This window comes from Gobio gobio (genome assembly GCF_949357685.1).
Source record: "Gobio gobio genome assembly, chromosome: 24".
NCBI lineage: Eukaryota > Metazoa > Chordata > Actinopteri > Cypriniformes > Gobionidae > Gobio > Gobio gobio.
Window position 1 is genome coordinate 39,959,918 of NC_137120.1, and position 21,420 is coordinate 39,981,337.

Consider the following 21,420-nt stretch of genomic DNA (forward strand, 5'->3'; position numbering starts at 1 on the left):
TGCCACAGATGATAGAAGATATTGATGAGTAAAGGCACAGGGTATCATGTGAACATAATAGACAGTTATTTGTTAAGATAGAAAAAGGTGCCATCAAGAGGGCAATAAGACATGTTTTAAAAATACAGACTTTTAATGAACTGAAATGTTTGACTAATGTATGATATGACCAGTAACTTCTGTCTGCTTTTAGCCTTCACCATGTACAGAACTGATGGCCTTGGTCACAGATGTAGCAGAACATTAAAATGAATGGACAGGTGTTTTGGCTAAATTCACTGAAAATAATCTAAGCACTGCTATGGGGCAGCTTTGAAGAAGTATGCTGGATTTTAGTGATTAAGTTGTGTTATAATTAACCTGTCTCCATGTTTTTGCTAATTTGAAAGCAGACCAGATGGCTCTGATGACTCTTGAATGCACTTTCCGAAAGGCTCTAGAAAATATCGGATCCTGTTTAGGGTCAAAGATCTCAAAGCGATGACGAGGTTGAGCACGATGTGGTTGTTCCCGATGACGGGTAAGACTTCCTACGGCCTGACGGGGGGCAACCCAAGCCAGGGGAATCACGATAAGTCGCCTTGGACCCCCTACCAAAAAAAAAAAAAAAAAAAAAAAAAAAAAAGGAGGAGGGGGTTTTATGTGAGGTGTGTATGAGAGGTGAGGCAGATGTCTGTGAGGCCAGCAGCATCTCTGTTGGGGGGGGAGCTGTGTTTCGTAAGGGCCAAGGTCAAGACTGGACACAGCAGCCCCTGCCCTAATATTGGCCCCTCTATACCGCTCACCAAATACCGCATAAATTGAGAGCCAGGAAACACCCTGAAGGAAAAGAGCTATGAATGAGATCGGCATTCAAGAGCCAGCTGAGACCATGCTGTGATTGTGATTGATAACTTTGTGGAGCAGAACAAAATTTATTTGGATTAGTAAAACTGTATGATATTGAACTAATATGTCTCTATCATAGTCTTAATCCTGCAGGTCATTAGGATGGCAGAGGATAATTTGGAGACATGGTGATGGCTTTAAGATGAGGACGGCTTTTGAAGTTTAAAGAGAAGGTCTGAATAACAAAGAAATCTAAACTAAAGATAACTTGAAACAATAAGTTACACTATGAAATTTCTAAAACTTTGTGAAGGATTAATGATTTAAGGGTTAATGAATTTAACATTATAGTTAAAGTCTTAGAAGACTGTTGAAAAGATTATCTGGGTGAGAGAGAGAGAGAGAGAGAGAGGCTGGAAACAGGGATTGTACTATATCTGTTATTGCTCAGTTAAAGCTGAGACTACACAAAAACAATGATATCAGAACAAAACAACCCAGCTGACTTTTCTAAAAATAAACAACTAATGAACGAACATATTTGAAACTGGTTAAGAGACCATGTAAAAGCACATCTTGAGAATGAGCAGTTCATATTTATGCGTCATGATTGAGTGTAGTGTGTCAGTAACCTCTGGAATTAGTGTCTTTATCATTACAGATGGGTTGAGTTAAACAAAACAAAAAAACTTTAGAGGAAGTTGATTATTCTGAGTGAATCTGATGAAAAGATGATCAGAACATGGGACGAGCTTTAAGTGGATTGGACATCCAGCTCTGTCTGTCACTAGTAATTATGACCAAATTTGTCATGGATGAAGACTATTTTAATTTATCTTTGGATTAATTAAGAGACAAAGTGACAATTTAACCGAAGTCACTATCCAAATGATCTAGAGACTCCCTCATATTTATGAAAGGCCGGAGGGCGAACCAAAAAGATAACTTCTAAAAGAATATCTAGATAACTTCTAGACATATTTTGATTCATACAGGAAACAAAAAAATAAATAGAAAATAAAAATAAAAATTAGGATTTCTGACAGGGATTGTGAACAATCAAAGTCAAATTAGGCTAAAATGGATATTGAAATATGAATGCTTTTTAAAATAGAGACTGGTTTTAACCAGCGTTAAAGAAATTGATGTGGCAAGTTTGATGATAAGAATCACTGCCAAATGACATGATGTAAGAGGAGTTTTAATGGACAGGGCATGGAGAAAATGGTACTTTAAAAGAAATCCTAATTGATTAATTAATTAATTTTGTTTATTGATAACAGGAGCTGAAAAGATTTTGATAAAGAATTGGGTATTGAGTATGATTAAGTATGATGTCACGAGATAAAGATGAGTGAACGAGCTGATTGAACGTAATACAAATTGATAATTTTGTCATTTTGATGAAGTATATTTAACATTAACAAATTTAGATTTATATTTGTTAATGGTTAAATATGAGGTGGGCTATGATGAGTGAAAATGGTTCTGTTGGAAATAGTAAGTAGGGAAGTTTGTGAAGAATTGTGTTGAAATGACTGACTGAAGGAAGGTTGATAAGAATGTGATGCACAGTGAGAAACTGTGGGCAAAGCACAAAATGTAAACTGAAGGATGTTTTATGTAGAGATTTAAGGCGCTAAGATGGATTATTATCTATCTTACTTATTTGTATTGTTTAGTTTGAGTTTGAGTGAATGCCAAAAAGGTCTGTTATGATTTTGATTAATCAAAAGAACCACTGATTGTTTGTTTTCATATATGTTTTCTAAAGTGTTTAGTCTCTGAGGAGTGACTGTGGGTCTGGCCTAGGGATGTGTGTGTCGTCAAACGGTTGATAGCAGAAAGTTGGCATGTTTGAATTTTGTAGGTATCACACACCCCTAACATGATGGGAGAGCAGTGACAGTGATTACTGACTTAGCCCGGCTTACAGAGATGAAATACGGATTTGTCTTTCATTTTATTGGATATTTTCAGTATGTTTATGGGAAACTTTCAAGTTAAGACTTAAATGCGCAGCGTAACTAACAACAAAGAGTTTATTTCAACAGGAAACCGTGAGAGCAGATGCGGCTGCGAAGGCCGCGGCAGCACAGCAGTCAAAGGAACCAGAATGCATTTTATTATCTGAAACTAACACAAATGCTTTGATTTCCTTACAGAGTATGCAGGCATTTGCCACAGCAGCGGAGAAGCACCTGTGGAGACGTGGCTGGAAACTTATGAATGATGTGTGAATGTGCAAAATGGCGTCTAGACAAGAAGTGATGGCAAGCCTTGTTTACCTCAACAATATTTTCAATGATTATGATAAATGGCTGCATGGGCGAGCCTGCAGCCAAAGGGGGAATGGTAATGGTAATGGTACTCAAATGAATGAAGTTTATAAGGGGGTTACAATATTTGCTGAAAATTTCGCATTTTGATGCATATTGAAATACATGAAAACGAGAAAAGGCCTTTAGTAAATCTGAGCCCGTTTGAGACATTTTTTGGAAGACCACCATTCATGGGAATGGAAGGGGGTAAACAATAGCTTGCATCAATAGAATTGTGAATTATTGCAAAGAAATGTCTTCTCTGTTGTCTGGTGTATGTGTGCAGGCGAAAACTGCTCAGGGGAAACCGGCTGAGACTCCCTTGCACAACATCAAGCCAGGAGATCACGTGGTAAAACAGGACCTGAGTACGAAAAGCTGGAAGGCGGAAAGGCGGCTAGGGCCTTTTGTCAGGCTTCTGACGACACTGCCGTCAAAGTAGCGGAGAGAGCGACGTGGGTGCATGCGAGCCATTGCAGAAAGGTCCCAACAGTGATCGGGGAGGAGGAGCCAAGAGGAGAGAGAAGCAGGAGGAAAACGTCTGTGCGGGCAGATATATAAACATCATTTGCCGTTATCATCTCAGGAGCAGAGACACTGGCACAACGTGGTGCTGAGCCAACCAGTTTTCAAGTTAAACCCTATTTCAAGCCTACAGAATCCAGTAGGTGGTGCTTAGAGCTGCAGCGGACATCGAGCAAGGGAAGATTCCAACAAAACATCCAACGTCTGCTCGAAAGAGAACGCAGCGGTACAACCACACAGACATGTTGATTACAAAATTGAGAGTGATGCATGTTCAAGGAGATGTGTTCGTGTGCTCACGAGACTGAAGCTGAACGTGAAAGCAGGGTGTTCTGACTGCAGAGTCAGAATTGACATCAAGAATTCGACCACAGGGAACTGCACAGCGGTGATAGGCAGTATCACAACAGGTTTTACCTGTACGTTTAGCAAACCAAGTGACACTTCGCATGCTGTAATTTGGGTTTGTGGTGACAGAAACCATTTCATGCCACAGAAAGACTCGACAGGTTGCTGTTACCCAGCTTTAATGAATGTGATGAGTGACTATTATTACTACTTCTATTTTTATTATATACACATTTAAAATTTTTCTTTTTTGAAAGTTATCAAAGAATGATAAAAGGGGGAAATTGTTGGGGAAAAATTTAATCACAGAAGATTTAATCTTCCAGACCTGTTTTCTCTATTGTGTTTTAAATGAGTCAGATCAAAGAGGCCTCACCTGTGGAAGCCATACATTGTCCCTTTTATCTTTTTTTGCTCTTGGAATCTGAGTTCCTGGCTAACATGCTTTGTTAGATGAAGATGAAGGACCATTGTGTTTCTTGCTTTTAATTCAAATGAGATCCAAGACAGGAGGGGGACCATTTGTGTATTGTCTCACCTCTTGCTCAAGGCGAAACCTTCAGTGGGTCTCGCCAGATGTATGGAAAATTACTGAGGGGGTTGTTGAGGGTATAAAAGTTTGTGCTTTCTTTTGTTTTAGCAGTTCACACTCAAGGTAGCCTCGAGCGGCTGCGTTTGACCGTGGCTCTTCCTTGCAAGGAAAATAAATCTTTATAAAGACAATTGGATCTTGGTTTGTCTCTTATTAGTGATGTCGACGAATTAATTTTTGCCATTACAGAAGCTACCATGTAAACAGTGATTTCTAATTACCTTAATCCAGTAAAAGCCATACTCGAATTAAACAAAAATCTAATTAAGACATGTGTGCCTATTTTAGTCGCATTCTATAACATGTGAAACGGGAACATGAACGGAATATTCTAAAAGCAACTCATGAAAACACCTTAATCAGAATATTGTCTTATTCAGAATAAGGGAAATAACGTAAACGTGGTCATTGTTTGAACAACAACAACAACCCGTTCTCACTCCCAAGGCGTCAAAATCTGAAGCATGGTCAAGTGCCTTCACGATGAAGACGCGTTTGGGGATTTTCTTCACACAAATCAATCGATTGGCTTCGGAACACATGGAAATTGTGCCTGCAGTCATATCTGCCCGTTATATCTTGTATTTTATATCATATAATACACAAATGGGCAGGTTTAGGGGTGGGGTTGGGTTGGGTTACATGTTCAAACGTGACTAAATAGTGTAAATAAAATAAATGTAAATAAAATTATGCTGCCGGATTAAATTGATAATCACACTCCAACATGTCATAATGGCAAAATCATAACCCAATACAATTTCGACGCGCAGGTGCTCCATTCATCATTCACAGACATGTTGGGCATGGGAGCGTTATCGTCATGATGAAATTATATTGGGTTATGATTTTGCCATTATGACATTTTGGAGTGTGATTATCAATTTAATCAGCCAGCATAATTTTATTTACATTTATTTTATTTACGCTATTTAGTCACGTTTGAACATGTAACCCAACCCCATCGCATCCCTAAACCTGCCCAATTGTGTATTATATGATATAAAATACAGGATATAATGGGCAGATATGACTGTAGGAACAATTTCCAAGTGTTCCGAGGCCAAACGATTGATTTGTGTGACGAAAATCCCCAAACGCGATCAGCGTCTCCATCCGCAGAAGATCATGCACACATTCAAATTTTAAAAATTGCCGCCCGAAGAAACGTTACGTCAGCTTTGATTGTAAAATGTAATTGGCTCTTGTGTGTCTCGTGACCAATTGCGTCATGCTAAAGAGTCATGTGTGAGACGTGACTGAGTGCGTGTGTGTTCACGGAGCGGCGGGATCATAACTTCAGAGATTAAAACATTAAGATCAACTCTTCATGAAGATATCGTATGACTTCAGAAGACATGGAGTTAATACTTTTATACTGTTTTTGGTCAGTTTTTGCAATAAATAGCTGTGATTGTCCTTTATTTGCCTGGTATGTGTTTTATATTGTTGAGAAGTGGGTAGGTTTAGGGTAGGAGTTGGGTTAGTTGCTCCAAAATATAAAAGTAGCCTATAAATATTCAGAATATCTGCTTAATGCAAAGAATTAAAAGCGTCTTGATCTGATGCATTGGGCAAACAACTGAAATCAATGGAGCACCTGCGTGACGATATAGTGACGCCTAGGGTTGTCTTTACCGTCTTCATTGTGACGGGAAGGCACTTGACCATGCTTCAGATTTTGACGCCTTGGGAGTGAGAACGGGTTGATAACAATCATTAGAATTATAGTTCACCCAAAAATGAAAATTAGCCCATGATTTACTCACCCTCAAGTCATCCGAGGTGTGTATGACATTCTTCTTTCAGACGAATAAAATCTGAGTTATATTAAAAATGTTCTGGCTAATCCAAGCTTTATAATGGCAGTAATAGTTGCTGCCGATCATAGATATATACCGGCGCGATCATAGATATATACATAGATTCCTCATTAGTGCGCGGATCGGTCGAATGAGGCATCTACGTATATATATCTTTGATCACGCCAGTATTTTGACCTTATTCACCGGAAGTTATGGCGCTGGGAAAACTAGATGACATTCGTCTGAGAAGAGGTAAAAAAATAACAAATACTGTTGGGTTTCTCGCAGAAACCGATGGTTTCGTGTCTTATGACATCAATGTGTTGCCACTAGGGATGTGACGGTGAGGAAATTTTCCCGCCGGTTAATTGATGTGTGACAACACCGGTAATACCGGTATCACCGGCAGAGGCTTTTAAATCACTAATTCTATCTAACCGAAAGTAACATGCACACGACCGCTCTGAACTGAAAACGCGCCAGTGTTGCGTATTCACACACCGTGAATGACAGCTCGTCTGTAAATGCGCGCTCTGTGAGGCCATGGGTGCGTCTCAATCAGTTCCCTAGTTCAGTAGTCATGGCACTGATCAAGCATTGATCAGTCTATGATTGAGATGCACGCCATGAATGAATAACAGTTCGTCCGTAAAGCCTCGTTTATACTCGACGCGCCCGCAAGAGCGCGAGGGTGCGCGCTGCAAAAATAAATGCGCGCAGTCAGCGTAGCGGAGGATCGCACTGCGGAGCCAGGCGAAAGTAAACAATGCGCTCTCTCTGTGCGGCCGTGCACATTTAACTTTCGGTTTTGAATTAGCGCCAATTCGGCTGCGGGTTGCTTGAATTATGGGTTCATTAGTCTATTATTTTTAATGAAAAACACAACAACAAAACAAATGACAAACTCCCTTAAATAGGCGTTTTTACGTTTCGCTTTGAAACCAAATCTTCCGCGATCATCTCAGTCAGCTCCGCACTCTTAAATCTGATGAATGACTCCTGCCGCTGCCGAGACTCACGGTCGGATCCTGCTTTATTAAGTAGATACGTTCAGTTTTTATTTGTATTGTCTAACTGAACTAAATTATTTTATTACTATAAAAAAAATCAAAAAGACGGTGGGCGGTGCCACGGTGGGCAAGTGATGTAACCGGTGTTGAGTCTGGACACCGGTAACACCGGCAACACGACTATCGTAGCAAGCCTAGTTGCCACAAGCCGCAGGGTTTAATAAGGATTCGTATGTCTGTGTGTTTTTACTCTCATTGCTCTCATACTCTAAAATATCCCCATTGACATCATTATACGACTATCACACTGTTAAAAATCTTCATTTGTGTTCGACTGAAGAAACAAACACACCTACATCTTGGATGCCCTGGGGGTGAGCAAATAAACATAAAAAAATTGTTTTAGGGTGAACTATCCCTTTAAAGCAACACTCCACTAGAAATTTTCCATTTTCCGAGTTGAGTTTGACCGTTTTCGAATCCATTCAGCCGATCTCCGGGTTTGCACTTTTAGCGTAGCTTAGCATAGATCATTGAATCGGATTAGACCGTTAGAAGCGTCCATTCAACAAAATCCAGCAAATTCCAAATCTGCATAGAATGCTGTAAAAAAAAAAAAAAAAAGAGTTGTTTTGGGGCATCACGAAAATGCATTCGTCTGATGTCTCCTTCAAAAAAAGCCAATTGAAGGATGTAAAAGGAAGGCTGACTTCCAAGGATCCTTCAAATTGAGATGACGCTTGGTGATGTGACAGCCTAGATTTGCAGCCTACGAATGAAGAGCACCCAAATTGGCATAACCATGAAACCTGCAGAAAGAGTGGGATAAGACATCAAACAGTGAACATATGCAGCTCTGCCGTACTATTATAGCTCTGCAGTCTTGGAACGCTACGCTAGCCTGGTCCTATTCATACATCTCATTTGTTCAGAGTCTGGCCGCTCTCCATTGACAAGCGTTCACTTCCTTGAAGGCGGGAACTCTGTTGAAGTTTAAAACTATTGGATCTGCCATAACCAATTGCTAATGTTTGTGACGTATGAGGGGAAATGACAACAACTATCAGCTTAGCATCGCTAGCATTCGCCAAATCCTTCACCACTAACGGAGCTGGAAAAACAAACTTTTCCCGAACCCCGTGGGGAGGAGGGTCACAACATCATGGCCGCCAATAAAACTCAGCAAAGATTGATCTTGCTCCAGCTTTAACTTCTGGATATTCGGCAGCGTTGCCACAACAGACCGAACGGCTTCCCTCGCATCTTTCTCCGCCACCATTACTGAACTACAACTCAAACTAGCACACAATATCAACGCCATCGCTCTCAGCCACTTCCTCTGTTCTCTGATTGGTTAAAAAGTGTCCGGAGAAAACCAGCGAATATAACGCAAACCTAGACGACGCACTGAAGGCATGGGCGTCTGAAACATTGTATGTGGGTTGGACAAGACCCACCTTAGCCTGACGTCGTCATACTCAATTCTAGTCAGAATATGAGTCTGATCTGCTCCATTGGGCTGTGATTATGGGGTGTGTTTCAACCGAACCAGGAAAGACCTCAATTGGAAAGACCTGCAACCAATCAGAGCAACGGAGCGATGCATAACGTTAGTTGTCAAATGTCAACAGAACTCAACTGCACTGTGTTGCCAAGTCCGCGGGTTGAAGCGACCCCAATTATGTGATATACAGACCCAGGAATGCAATTTTTAGCTGCCAGCCCTGCCAAAATAACACATATTTTACCAGCCAAATGCCATTTTTTTCCGGAGAACCTCTCCGGAAAGCTATTGGGCTTGTTTTTGGCTAGTTTTGAGAAGCAATTGGGCGGGTTTTGTTGTAAAAACTTGCCAATCCTGTGCCCGCACGCTGGAATAAGTAACGCTAGAAGAAAAAGATGAGTGTAATCAATCTTTGCCGGTGTTGTAAAAAGAATTTAAGGATACACAGAGTTTACTTACCAACACCATCATCATTTCTGAGAGAAATAGTAAAGGTGAACGCACATACGAACAAGTTCTCCGTTTAGGATTAGAACAAATTCAACCCAAGCGCCTTTGATGACGTTACTGTTGATCATCTGTCCATCATCGTCTAACGCCCGTCTTGACAATATCATTGGTCCGAACAGTTTCTGTTCAGGCATAATTACTCCTCTACGGATCAAGTCCAGCCGAACTTCCCGAGCTCAAATGTTGTGGGCGGGGCTAAGTTCAACTGGCATCCAGGCTAGACCCACCCACTTTTTACGAACAATTATATTGGACCCACTCACTTTTATCGTCTCTTATTCAGCACATGTCTGTTTACTTACCCCTAACCGATAAACACTTATTATTAAACACGTTAGACGCGTTTTTTCCACTTTTATAATATTTTTGTAATTTTTATTGAAAATAAATGCGAAAAGGGAGAAGAGTGAGTTCGGCAAAAGGCGGATTCGAACCGCGGGTCGATTTGCGTCAAAACTTGATGCCATGCGTCTCACCCCAACACTATTGCCGTTCTCAATGATACAGTGATTTCCGTAATTTTGTCTTTCCCAACCAGACGTTTAGCAAACAAGGCGGCATATTTGTATGTAAATGGCATCTACTCCAGAAAAAACTTTCAGACAGACGTTTTTTTTTGCTTCCGACGCACATGACTGAAAAAGGAAAATTGAGCACGGAGGGCGGAGCCAGGCTATTGGAACGCCACTCAGCCAATCAAATGTGAAGACTGGAATCGCATAAACCGTATATATATATCTTTCCAGATGCTTCTTTACAAATTATACATGTTTGATCTCTAGGGTTGGTTGCCTAAACTTCTATAAAATTGTGCTTTTGTCCAAAGATTGCAATTATTTTCTTTTCATTTGGACGTTTGTGCTGCTCTTCAAATGCACGGTAAACATGAAAGCTAAAAGGTTTCCTTTTGTTTGACAACATTTGCTAATATTGGTGATTAGAGCTAATTAGAGTGTAGCCGTTGTCATTTGCATCAAGTTGTCGAGCGCCCTCACCGAACCTCAATTTGCCATGGCAACAATTGGAACATTCTCAGAATATCAAAATATTAATGTGTGGGCTTTGATATGTGTATGTATAAAGTGTCAAAGACTACATGGTGCCTGCGACATCTCCAACCCAAATGACCGTCAGAGTCCACAAATAGATGTTTTACAGCACAGACAAAGCTTGTTGGTGTTCTTTCTTTCAAGGGTTATCAGCAAACCACCAGGTTGAATTGAGCTGCGCTGATTCATCCGCTCAGAATAGCACCAGGCTCTTGTAGCGCTTTGGACACTCTCCTCTCCCTTCAGGGAATTGCCCAGTTGGTGTGGTGTTTCCATACAGACCTTGCCCTTTTCCCCCAAATGCTTCTGCGGAGGTTGGATCAATGTTTGACGGAATGCCTGCAATTAGAACGAAGACTTACAACAGCGTCGAATCAATGAGCCTCGAGGAAAGATAAAGCGTGTGCTTTGAGGCTATTCCTTTCATAATAAATCATGTTAGGAAGATTTCACGCAAGATTATTCTGTTGCTAAAGAAACTATAATTACTTAAGACATTCCTCGATGGACTCTTAACGGCTTTAATTAGGTTTCGTGTTAAGGCCTGTACACACCGGGATGAATATCGCGCGCGCTTATCGCCAGCGTTTTTCGTGCCGTTTTTCGGCGCGTCTTGAGTGTTCACACCCAAGCGATTTTCACTGGCGCTGCGCCGAGTGAACGTGCACATTCAGTAGATGCGCTCCCGGTACACAAGATGGTGCTGCGGCACTTTAAGCCTCTGACACTCGCTTGTCACACAGAAGGAGAAGAGAGACAGTATTTACGTGCTTGCCAAAACCATAGACATATTATGTATATGGACAAAACCATTCACACACTTTTTGCTAACTGGCAAGCAGCATTAGCAGTTCATCTTCTTCTTTGTCTACTTACTACTTCTTCGTCGTATCAATGTGTGCTCGGCAAGACCGTTTTGTGCTCGAGCGCCACCAAGTCGTGTTTTACTGTCACTTCAGCAGCTCCAGGCACGTGAACAAAAGCGGCGATCTCATTGGTCGGACAGTTTTTTACGCGCCGCGTCAAAATAAAAAAACGAACCCGAGGCGTTTTTTTAAAAATGACGCTTTTACGCCTGGCGTTTTGCGCGTCGGTGTGAACACTCACATTGGCGCCCATTGTTTAGTCCCGAGGCGTTAAACGTCGGCGATAAACGCGTGCGAAAATCGTCCCGGTGTGAACAGGCCTTTAGGCTAGGTTTGAGTGAGCAATGGACCGTAATGAATAAAAAACCATGCACAGTTTCCTCCACACCTGGGTATTGATAGATTACCAATTAAATTCTGATGAATTAAGGGCAGTGTTTCAGAGTAGGGGTTGCCAAGACTAGTCAATTTGTCCAAGGAACTTTTTTCCCCAGGAACTTTTTCCCCCCAGTCCTGTTGCTGTCGGTGTTTCCATCATGCTTTAAAGTACCGTGAAGATTAGGCAAATAAGTCCAGGGGCGTAGGACTGCGCGTGACTTTCCAGTTCCCGCATGTAAGATTAATAAAGCCTGAACCTTGTTGTCGATCCATCAGTCGTATTCTTTAACCCTCTGGTGCTCTTCATTTAGGGGTTGCATTGGTCGTCTTCCCGGTAATAAGTGACCGGACACCTAAAAATTAAACTTCCTCCACCCCAGTAAAACCAATGCAATTTATTTTTCTTCAATAATATTTTTTTCTTTTATTTTTGTATTTTGAGATGATTTGATGGTATTTTTTAATATTTATGCAATAATTATGGTCTATTTTTGCCATTGAAAATTATATAAAACATTTTTGTAATTTTTTTATTTTTAATCATGGCAGTATTTCAGGTTAAAATAGAGACTAGGCCTTCAAAATAATTTTTTTGAAGGCAGATTATTTTGTTGTATTTTGTAGATTTTTGTTAGAAATATAGATTTTTTTCTGTGAATTTGTGTTTTTGCAGATTTCCCATTCATTTCCTATGGTGTCATTTTTGACCGAAGAGCACATGTGGGAGTATTTTTTTTAAGACCAATCAGCATGCTCGAATCATGCCCTCCATTTTTTTTGTGTTTACATACCCAATGCTAGAAAAGTCAGTTTCATATCATTTTGATGAAGCTGTAATTTAAAAAAATTCTAAATGTGGTTCATAGGTTCAGTTTTTCATAGGTGTGTGTGTGTATAAGTGTGCGTGTGTGTGTGTATAAGTGTGTGTGTGTGTCAATATCACACTCTTGATGTTTTAGAGTGTCACCTTTACTGCTGTGTACTTTTTTTCAGCATCGTGGCCGATTTGTAGATTGTACACACAAATATTCAGAGAATTTGTGTTTTTGCCGATTTCCCATTCATTTCCTATGGTTGGACAATGAACGCTACTTTTTTTAAAATGACCAATTAGCATGCTTGAATCATGACCCCAATTTGTTGTGTGTGTTTACATACCTAATGCTAGAAAAGTCACCTAGTTTCATATCATTTTGATGAAGCTGTGATTTTTTAAATTTCAAAACAGAAAATTTTCCGGTCAGAAATGACCGAAGAGCACCAGAGGGTTAAACTCCATTGTTGATTTGAATAGCAAACAACTCTTACTGCACCGCAACAGGGCCCGTATTTATCAAGCTTCTCAAAGTGTAATTTTAGTCTTAAGTGCTGAGAATTTGTGAAATTTACTTCTACTACCAAACTTTCTCAAAGCTAAGAATCACTCTTAAGGCCTGTGCACACTAGGACGATTATCAGCAGCGTTTTTCGAAACATTTTTCGGCGCGTCTTGAGTGTAAGCGATTTTCACTGCGGATTTGCCGAGTGAACGTGCAAATTCAGTAGAAGGCGTTCCCGGTACACAAAGTGGTGCTAGAGTTTTAACTCAAAAGGTGATGTTATCGTTGTCTGTAGCCTACAGTGGGCAAACACATCTGCATCTTTACACCTGTAACTACAACTACAGCTGTAATCTCGTGAGGTTAATGTTTATTGAATAGCTAATGACATCAACTAGACATTTCGTCACCTTTGTGTCCTTGTATGTGATTGGTTTAAGCCTTTTCTGTCGCTGCGAGAGTTTAAAAAAAATATTGACAATAGCTACGTTTCCATCCAAAGTTGCGTATATAATTTATGCGCAAAAATGCAATATCGCATAAAACTTTTGCGAATAAAGCACAGTCGAAGACAACATAATTGTCACTTCCTGATAAACTACCGCTAAACAATCACTTAGAAACATAGGAGAAGCCACTGTATAATCATTTTCGGATATAATAAATGATTTGCGTCTCAGAGAAACTTGTGCGTCTCAATAAACGTGTTGTCTTGCTTTCAGAGGCAGATGTGCGGTTTGGGAAATATACGGTTACACTTTATTTTGATAGTCCACTTTAGACATTCTACTAACTATAAGTACCTTTGCAACTACATATCAACTAACTGTCATTAGAGTATTTGTAGACTGTCTGCTTAATATTTACTAAAACTTTATTTTGTTGGTCCCCCAACAGACATTCTACTGACTATAAGTAACTTGGCAACTACAATTCAACTTATTCTACTAACCCGAACCCTAACACCTAACCATAACTTACCAGTCTACTGACAGTCAACTAATACTCAAAAGACAGTTAGTTGACATGTAGTTGCAAAGTTACTTATAGTTTGTAGAATGTTTGAAGTGGACTATCGAAATAAAGTGTAACCAAATATACCGAGCATCTTTGACAATTCAGATGCTGTGCAAAGTAACAAGATTTTCCTTATGCGCATCAAGGGATTTATTGGGTAAATGCGTTTTCATCGTAGTTTACGTGCATGTTTTCGTATCGGATAGAAAATGTATCCGACTCAAAGGTTTTTTTGTGCGCATTTTTAGAATTTATGCGTTTCCATTCAGCATTTTTTGATCCCAAAATGCGCATAAAAATAGGTGGATGGAAACATAGCTATTGAGGGGAAAAAAATAAACATTGTTTTTTCGCCACAGCACATTCGCATTCGGTGTGGAAGCACTCATTACACAAACAGCTGATCAAAAAATAAAACCATTGCGCAAATTATTTGCGCATCAAAATCACGTCCAGTGTGAAAGGACCTTTAGAGGCTTGATAAATACGGGCCCAGACTTTTAAAAATGGCGGTTGAAATAAAATGCTGCATGAACTCAACCAAGTCCCACCCAAGGGGGTAATCCAGCACCCGGAAAGCGTACCTTCCATAGGGGCGGCCATTGCTAACCAAGCCATCACCTGCTGTTAGCATCCCATTGACTCCCATTCATTTTGGCGTCACTTTGACAGCGAATAACTTTACATCCGAGACGTTTAAAGACTCCATTCCTCCATTGTTTATTTCTAAAGAAACACGACAATGTATAAAAGGCTCCATTACCTTGTATCTTACACTATCGCCCCGTAGAAGCCGTTTTTGTAGAAAAAGGGTAACGATTGCGTCATAACCACGCGACTGCCTGTCGCATAGTAGAGAAATTACCGTATAGACCAGGGGTGTCCAAAGTCCGGCCCGCGGGCCAAATGCGGCCCAGGGATGAATTTCAAACGGCCCGCAGCTTGTCTATTAAAATATATAATATGTGGCCCGCCACGCATAATTGACAAATCGTGGCAGTAGTAGATTTTAGGCCAGGGAAACAGCGGCAAAAGCGGAACGAAACAGCGCTAAACTCGCGAGCTCTGACTCTGAACAAATGTGTTTACCTGCTGAGTGTCTCGATCACATGACCACTAAACAGCCAATGAGAAGCTTTAGAGTTTGGCGCAGAGGTCTCCGGTACGAGCTGCGAAACTCTCTGTGATTTAATTTAATTTAAATCCAGTTAAACAGCACTGACTTAATCAACAACACTAACCTGCAAATCAGCTGATTCAGTTCAAATACTTTTCAAACAATGCCAACATTATCATGTGTTTACTGTGGTAACTGTAACCGTGGTCATTTGTCAGAAATGTAGGTTAATATCTCATTTTATTTAATTTGTAATGTAGACATGTATTAAATGAGTAATAAAAGCCAAATTAAAGACTGTTTTTGTCATTAACTTGCAGTTTTGTGCATTTGTATTCATATGTTTATAGACTAAATAACTTAAAGCCATTCTAGATATAGATTTTTTTTTTACTTTATGCCTTGTGTGCACTGCAAAAAATGCTGTTATTTAGTATTTTTGTCTTGTTTCTAGTACAAATATATCTAAAAATTCTTAAATCAAGATGAATTTACTAGATAAGTTAAATTACATTAGATATTTTTTCTTATTTTCTGGAAAATAAAATGAAATTGAAGTGAGTTTTTGGTTAAAACAAGCAAATATATCTGCCAATGTGGGAAGAAAAATAATGTTTCTGTTTGGAATCTTGTTTATTGTGTCCCAAACAGAAACAAGATTATTTTTCTAATCCATTGGCAAATAATTAAGTTTGTTTCAAGCAAAAACTCAATTCATTTAGATTTTTTCCCCCAGGAATCAAGAACAAATATGTAAATTTCACCCATTAAAACTTTTTCGTTGATGAAAGTTTTAAAGATATTGTTAAATATCTATAAATGTCCTGTGTCCTATCTCAAGCTACTTAACTATCAGCTCAAGCTTTTGTCAAATCTGTCATGTTTCCAAGAAACAAAACATGTAATTTATTTATTTATATATATATATATATATATATATATATATATATATATATATATATATATATATATATATATATATATATATATATATATATATATATATATATATATATATATATAAAATAGAAAAGGGACCCCTGGTATAGACCCAAGGAGAAGCTTGCAGGCAATCTTTTACTGTCTATGAGGCAATCGGGGGGGCATAAAGTGGAGGCATAAAGTCCGATAAAGTCAAAGGTGAAGCATGGGGAGAAACCCATAAGCAACTTGACAAAATATTTCAACATCGTGATTCAGATTTCACTTTGCAGAACTACTAGAAGACTTACAACTGTCAGACTGGCTGCTCTCGCCACATCTACGTCTTTAAGATCAGTCTGAGGAAGTGAGTGCTTCTAATTGACTTCACTTTTTCCCGTTGAAGTCTATGGGGTCGCTGTGTCCATTTCTTTTACTATCTATGGTCCCACCTCTGAAAGTTCCTGAACTTTAGCTGTGTTTCCACCGCAGGAACTTTCCCCGGGAACTAAGGGCTTTGGGGTGGTACTCTGTGTGTTTGTCGAGAACAAGCTGTGAGAACTCCCAAACCAGGGCTTCCGAGAACAAACTTACACCATTTTGTTTTTGCTGCCCTGGGAGTGAGAACTTTTTCCTCTGTTCTTGCAGTGTATGTAAGTTAGCCTGTGAGATCATTAGTCTACTCATGGAAGACACTGAATAGAAATTGAATTATCGGAGTAAACATTGTGAGGATATTTTCTGATTTGCATGATATCTGGGAACTGAAACTTATCCAGTACCAGAAACGATGGATCTTTACTCACAGTCCCAGGGTGCTTTAACATCTCTAGTTCGGTTCATTTGGTCCGACCCAAGGGCAAACAATTATACATTGTAGCATTTTTCATCTTTTTTTGGTTTCCTTTTCACACCACACTGATTGCTTTGGTCCTAATAAGTTGAAATGACCCAAAATGCAGTCACATGACAACATCCACATCACTCATTGGCCATGGCGTATTTCCTAAACTGCGACTGCGCGGGCTGGTTTTGTCCCTGGCCATAATCTATTACATTGTTTGTATACACCACAATATGCAAACAATACATTTCTATAATGAAGCGATGCGGATGCGGCTTGAAAACAACGTTCTAATAACTTGTGAGTTTTCGAAAGTTGGGACCTAATATGGTCATCAGCATAGATATCCATGATAAAGGATTGCATAAAGCACCTTAAGTGTAATTTTCCCTTAAGTTCGCCCTTATGTTTCCCTTAAACCTAAGGGTGTTGCAGAAAAAAAACTTAAGTGTTACTTAAGGGTTTCTTTAAGTGAAACGTCACAAACACTTAGAATTCCCCTTAAATGCTGTTTTTTCACTTAAGTAATCCCTTAAAAAGCATTAAGTGTTGCATAAAACCCCTTAAAACCCATTTCCCTAAGTATAACTCTAGGTTTGGGAATCGTAACCTTAAGAGTAACGCGGACAAAAATAAGACGACATGGCTGAATTTATGGAACCAGCTGAAGATCGTTATGTGCCAAGAAGTATTTTTAGGGATAGGGAGAACCCTTTGGACCATCTTGGCGATGAAAAATTGTTGCAAGAATACACTGATTTGACCATCACACATCGCAACCACTGACACTGAACACTTGCAGTCATACGTACATTTCTGAATGAGATGAAGAAAAACTCACATAATTAAAGAAGTCGTTTGACATAATAACAAGTCATTAATGTCTTTTAACTTATGTTTCATATAATAGAACCGAAGCTATAGATTTTGAATTTAAACATGTCTCGTTTACCAGTGGCAAAAGTCAGGAGGACTAGCCGAGGTGAGGCTGTTCCAGGCGGGTTACATGAGCGCGAGGCGATCGCCGGGATCTCGCAACATTTTTAAATAGGCGCTCTCTTTACAAATAAACCACAGATTTGAGCTTTAAACAACTACATTCTCGACTGAACAACTCTTAAAACTACATTTCGTGACACAATAACAGTAGTATTTTTCAATTTCGCGGCCGCACACAACCACTATGAAAAGCGCAAAAGGACGCGCGTCAATTTCGCTTCAAACGCTTGCTTTATACGCGTGTCCATCTCGCTTTGGACGCGCGAATGCATTCAAAGTTCAAGCATCAAACTAGACACGGATTTGACGCTCGATTCACGTTTGGTGGGAATGTAGGATTAGTGTTAGTGTTTTGCGTATCTATGCCAACAAGACTTTTATAACGTGGATTTTAAAGGGTTAGTTCGCCCAAAAATGAAAATTCTGTCATTAATGACTGACCCTCATGTCGTTGGACACCCGTCAGACCTCCGTTCATCTTCAGACACAAATGAAGATATTTTAGTGTAAATCTGATGCTCTGAAAGGCCTCCATTGGCTCAATGCACTTTACACTCTCAAGACCCTTAAAAGACACTAAAGACGTCGTTACAAAGTCCATCTCACTACAGTGGCTCTACAATAACTTTATGAATCGGCGAGAATAGTTTTTGTGCGCAAAAAACCCCTAAATAACGACTTATATAGTGATGACGATTTCAAAACAAGGCATCATGAAGCTTCGAAGCGTTATGAATCAGTGAGTCGATTCAACGGTTTGGATCGCCAAATTTCAGCAGTTTGGCGGTTTGACACGCGATCTGAATCATGATTCGACTCACTGATTTTCATTTTTGGGTGAACTAACCCTTTAAATGTTTCCCTTACCTAAGAGAACCGTTTAAGAGATTATATGCAACACCCTTAAGTTATTCTCTTAGGTAAGGAGAAATCGGCCCTTAAGTCTCATACTTGAGGGAAAAACTTAAGGTGCTTTATGCAACCGGGCACAGATGTCTTATGGCGGAGTCTCTAACGTCATCACTGGCGGCCATCTTGTCACAGGGCTCTGTGGCTCCTGATGAAGGCGAGTGATCTGAACACAAATACTCTTATCTCGCTGAAATCTTGACGGATTTACAAATGGTTTGGTTTCTTACAAACATTATTAACGTGGCTATAATTCTGCATGCTTGAACAAATTATGAATAATTATTCCTAAGTATGCAGTGTCATAACTACATCTCTGACGTTTATAACAAACCAAACAGTTTGAAAATCGGTAGAAAATTGAGCAAGTGATTTAAAAAGTGCAAGCACCATTAAAACACAATGTTAGGAGTGAGCGAGCTGAGGGTGACAAGATGGCCGCCAGGTGTGGACGTCGACCTCCATTGGCCAGCAGCGCGGACGAGACATCTAGCCTTTATTATGTATATCTATGGTCATCAGACCAAATTTCTATGAGGCTCTGTACCTGCTCACTACTCCAAGTTTGTCCGCGAGCTGTCAACAAACACTCAACAAACACTTCCTCATCACATAATGCACAGCGAGGCCGACTACGGCAGCTGGTTTAGTCCAAAAATGATCAGTACTTTTTGCAGTTGTGTATGTTCGAGGTCGGATCACGTTCTCCAGAGTTCGTTTGAAACTAGTTTGGTCTGCTTTTGGTTGCTGCTTTCACACCTGACCAAACCAACCGCACCAAATGGGAAAACCAACTCTATTACGATTCAACCCAACTAAATGAGGCAGGTGTGAAAGTGTGAAGGTGAGATTGCATTTCCATCCCATTAAAATGTGATTATGGTTCCCACATTGTGTACACTGTTGTGAAACATTTCTCTTCTAAAGTGTAGGAAACTCAGAAGATGAAGACCAGGAGACGTCGGGATCAAACAGAACTTATTCTTTTAATGAGAACTCTCTGTGCTGCAGGTCGTCCGAAAACAGTCTAACTTAACAGTACAAAATAATGCAATTTATCTACATTTCAAGGGGAGGGATTATACAGCAGGGGAGGAGACATAGGAAAATAGGGACACACCCCAAATATTCCTGTCTCATCAGCCGTAATTCAATCAGCATAACAGTGTCATTCAAATGCATAGATGTTAATCCAATCACTCAGGCAGTATTGCTCTAAACTTGTCATGGTAAATAGTCAGGAGGTGCATAAAGACAAAATACTTAATGTTTCAAACACTTACACGGCCTGACGTAATTAGAATTTCCTCAAGTTTGCTTCCAAATGTAAAACACAAATATAGATAATGTTTTCAGTTATATTCTATTACATTGGAACCTATATATAACAATGTATAAATTTGTAATCCCACAATAGATGAGGTCTGTTCTCCTGGATGGGATGGATTGGTTTGCTGGCCTCAAGGTTCCCCAGGAACCGTCGCCAAAGTGCCGTGTCCCGGCTATGTGTACGACTTCAACCACAAAGGTACACCGGAGCAAAACAACTTTTAACAAACACAGTTTCTTCAACAAGATCTAACAAATTGTTCTGTATCTTGTTTTTCTTAGGATTTGCTTACCGTCAGTGCAACTCGAATGGGTCTTGGGTATCGGTGGAGAACAGAACTTGGGTCAATTATTCAGACTGTCTGCGGTTCTTGGCTCCAGGCATCGAAAAGGACAAAGTAAGTCCAATTAAACAGGTTGTGGTGTCTTATTGAGTGACTTTTTGATTATAATACTCCAATGAGATGTGGTTAGGTTTGTGTGTTATGACACAAAGTCTTATTGTAAGACATAAAGCTGCTTATACAGATTAAAATGCCACTAGTTGTATTAACAGGGTTCCCACTCGTCCTGGAAAACCTTGAAAACCTGGAAAATTGATGACAAATTTTCCAGTCCTGGAAAACACATGGAAAATTAGAGAAAATGTAAAATGTCCTGGAAAATCTTGTTGTTTTCTGGGAAAATTCTTTAAAAAAAAGTTATTTCTTTAGCCGAGTATAAAGAGTTTATCGCTGGCCCAAACAACTAGCGCTAGTTGCAGAAAGCACATGTTCAGGAATGCTGAGTTTGATGCGTGCGAGTAGTATTTTGAATAATGATGTTTAATAGCTAATGCTATAACTGCTCAAATGTATGCAGTGAATGTTAAGCTGCTACCTAATCACATAATTTTGATATAAAGTCACATTTGTGTGTTATAAAGTCAGAATTGCAAGATATAGTCAGAATTGCGTGATATAAACTCGCAAGTCTTTTCTTCGCAATTTACTTTTTTGCGCAGTTGCGAGTTTATATCTTGCAATTCTGACTTTTTTCTCAGAATTGTGAGATCTAAACTGCAATTGCAAGTTATAAAGTCAAATTCTGAGGAAAAAAGAATTGCAACAATTTTCGCGTTTATATCACAAATATGTAATCTCGCAATTGCGAGAAAGTCAGAATAGCGAGATAAAAAGTCACAATTACCTTTTCTTTCTATTCTGTGGTGTAAACAAGCTTCCATAGTC

The 21,420-nt window shown here is 39.6% G+C and overlaps 1 protein-coding gene across 2 annotated transcripts in view; it reads left to right on the plus strand.

Moving 5' to 3' along the window:
* Window positions 1-21,420, plus strand: part of pth2rb (parathyroid hormone 2 receptor b) — a 93,814-nt gene that overhangs the window by 22,047 nt on the left and 50,347 nt on the right. For both annotated transcript variants that reach the window (XR_013815899.1, XM_079808221.1), the window contains exons 3-4: window positions 20,280-20,390; window positions 20,474-20,589. Coding sequence is in view for 1 of the 2 variants with exons in the window: in XM_079808221.1 (XP_079664347.1) it covers window positions 20,280-20,390; window positions 20,474-20,589 (227 nt within the window). In the remaining variant the exon portion in view is untranslated. The remainder of the gene's footprint in view (window positions 1-20,279; window positions 20,391-20,473; window positions 20,590-21,420) is intronic.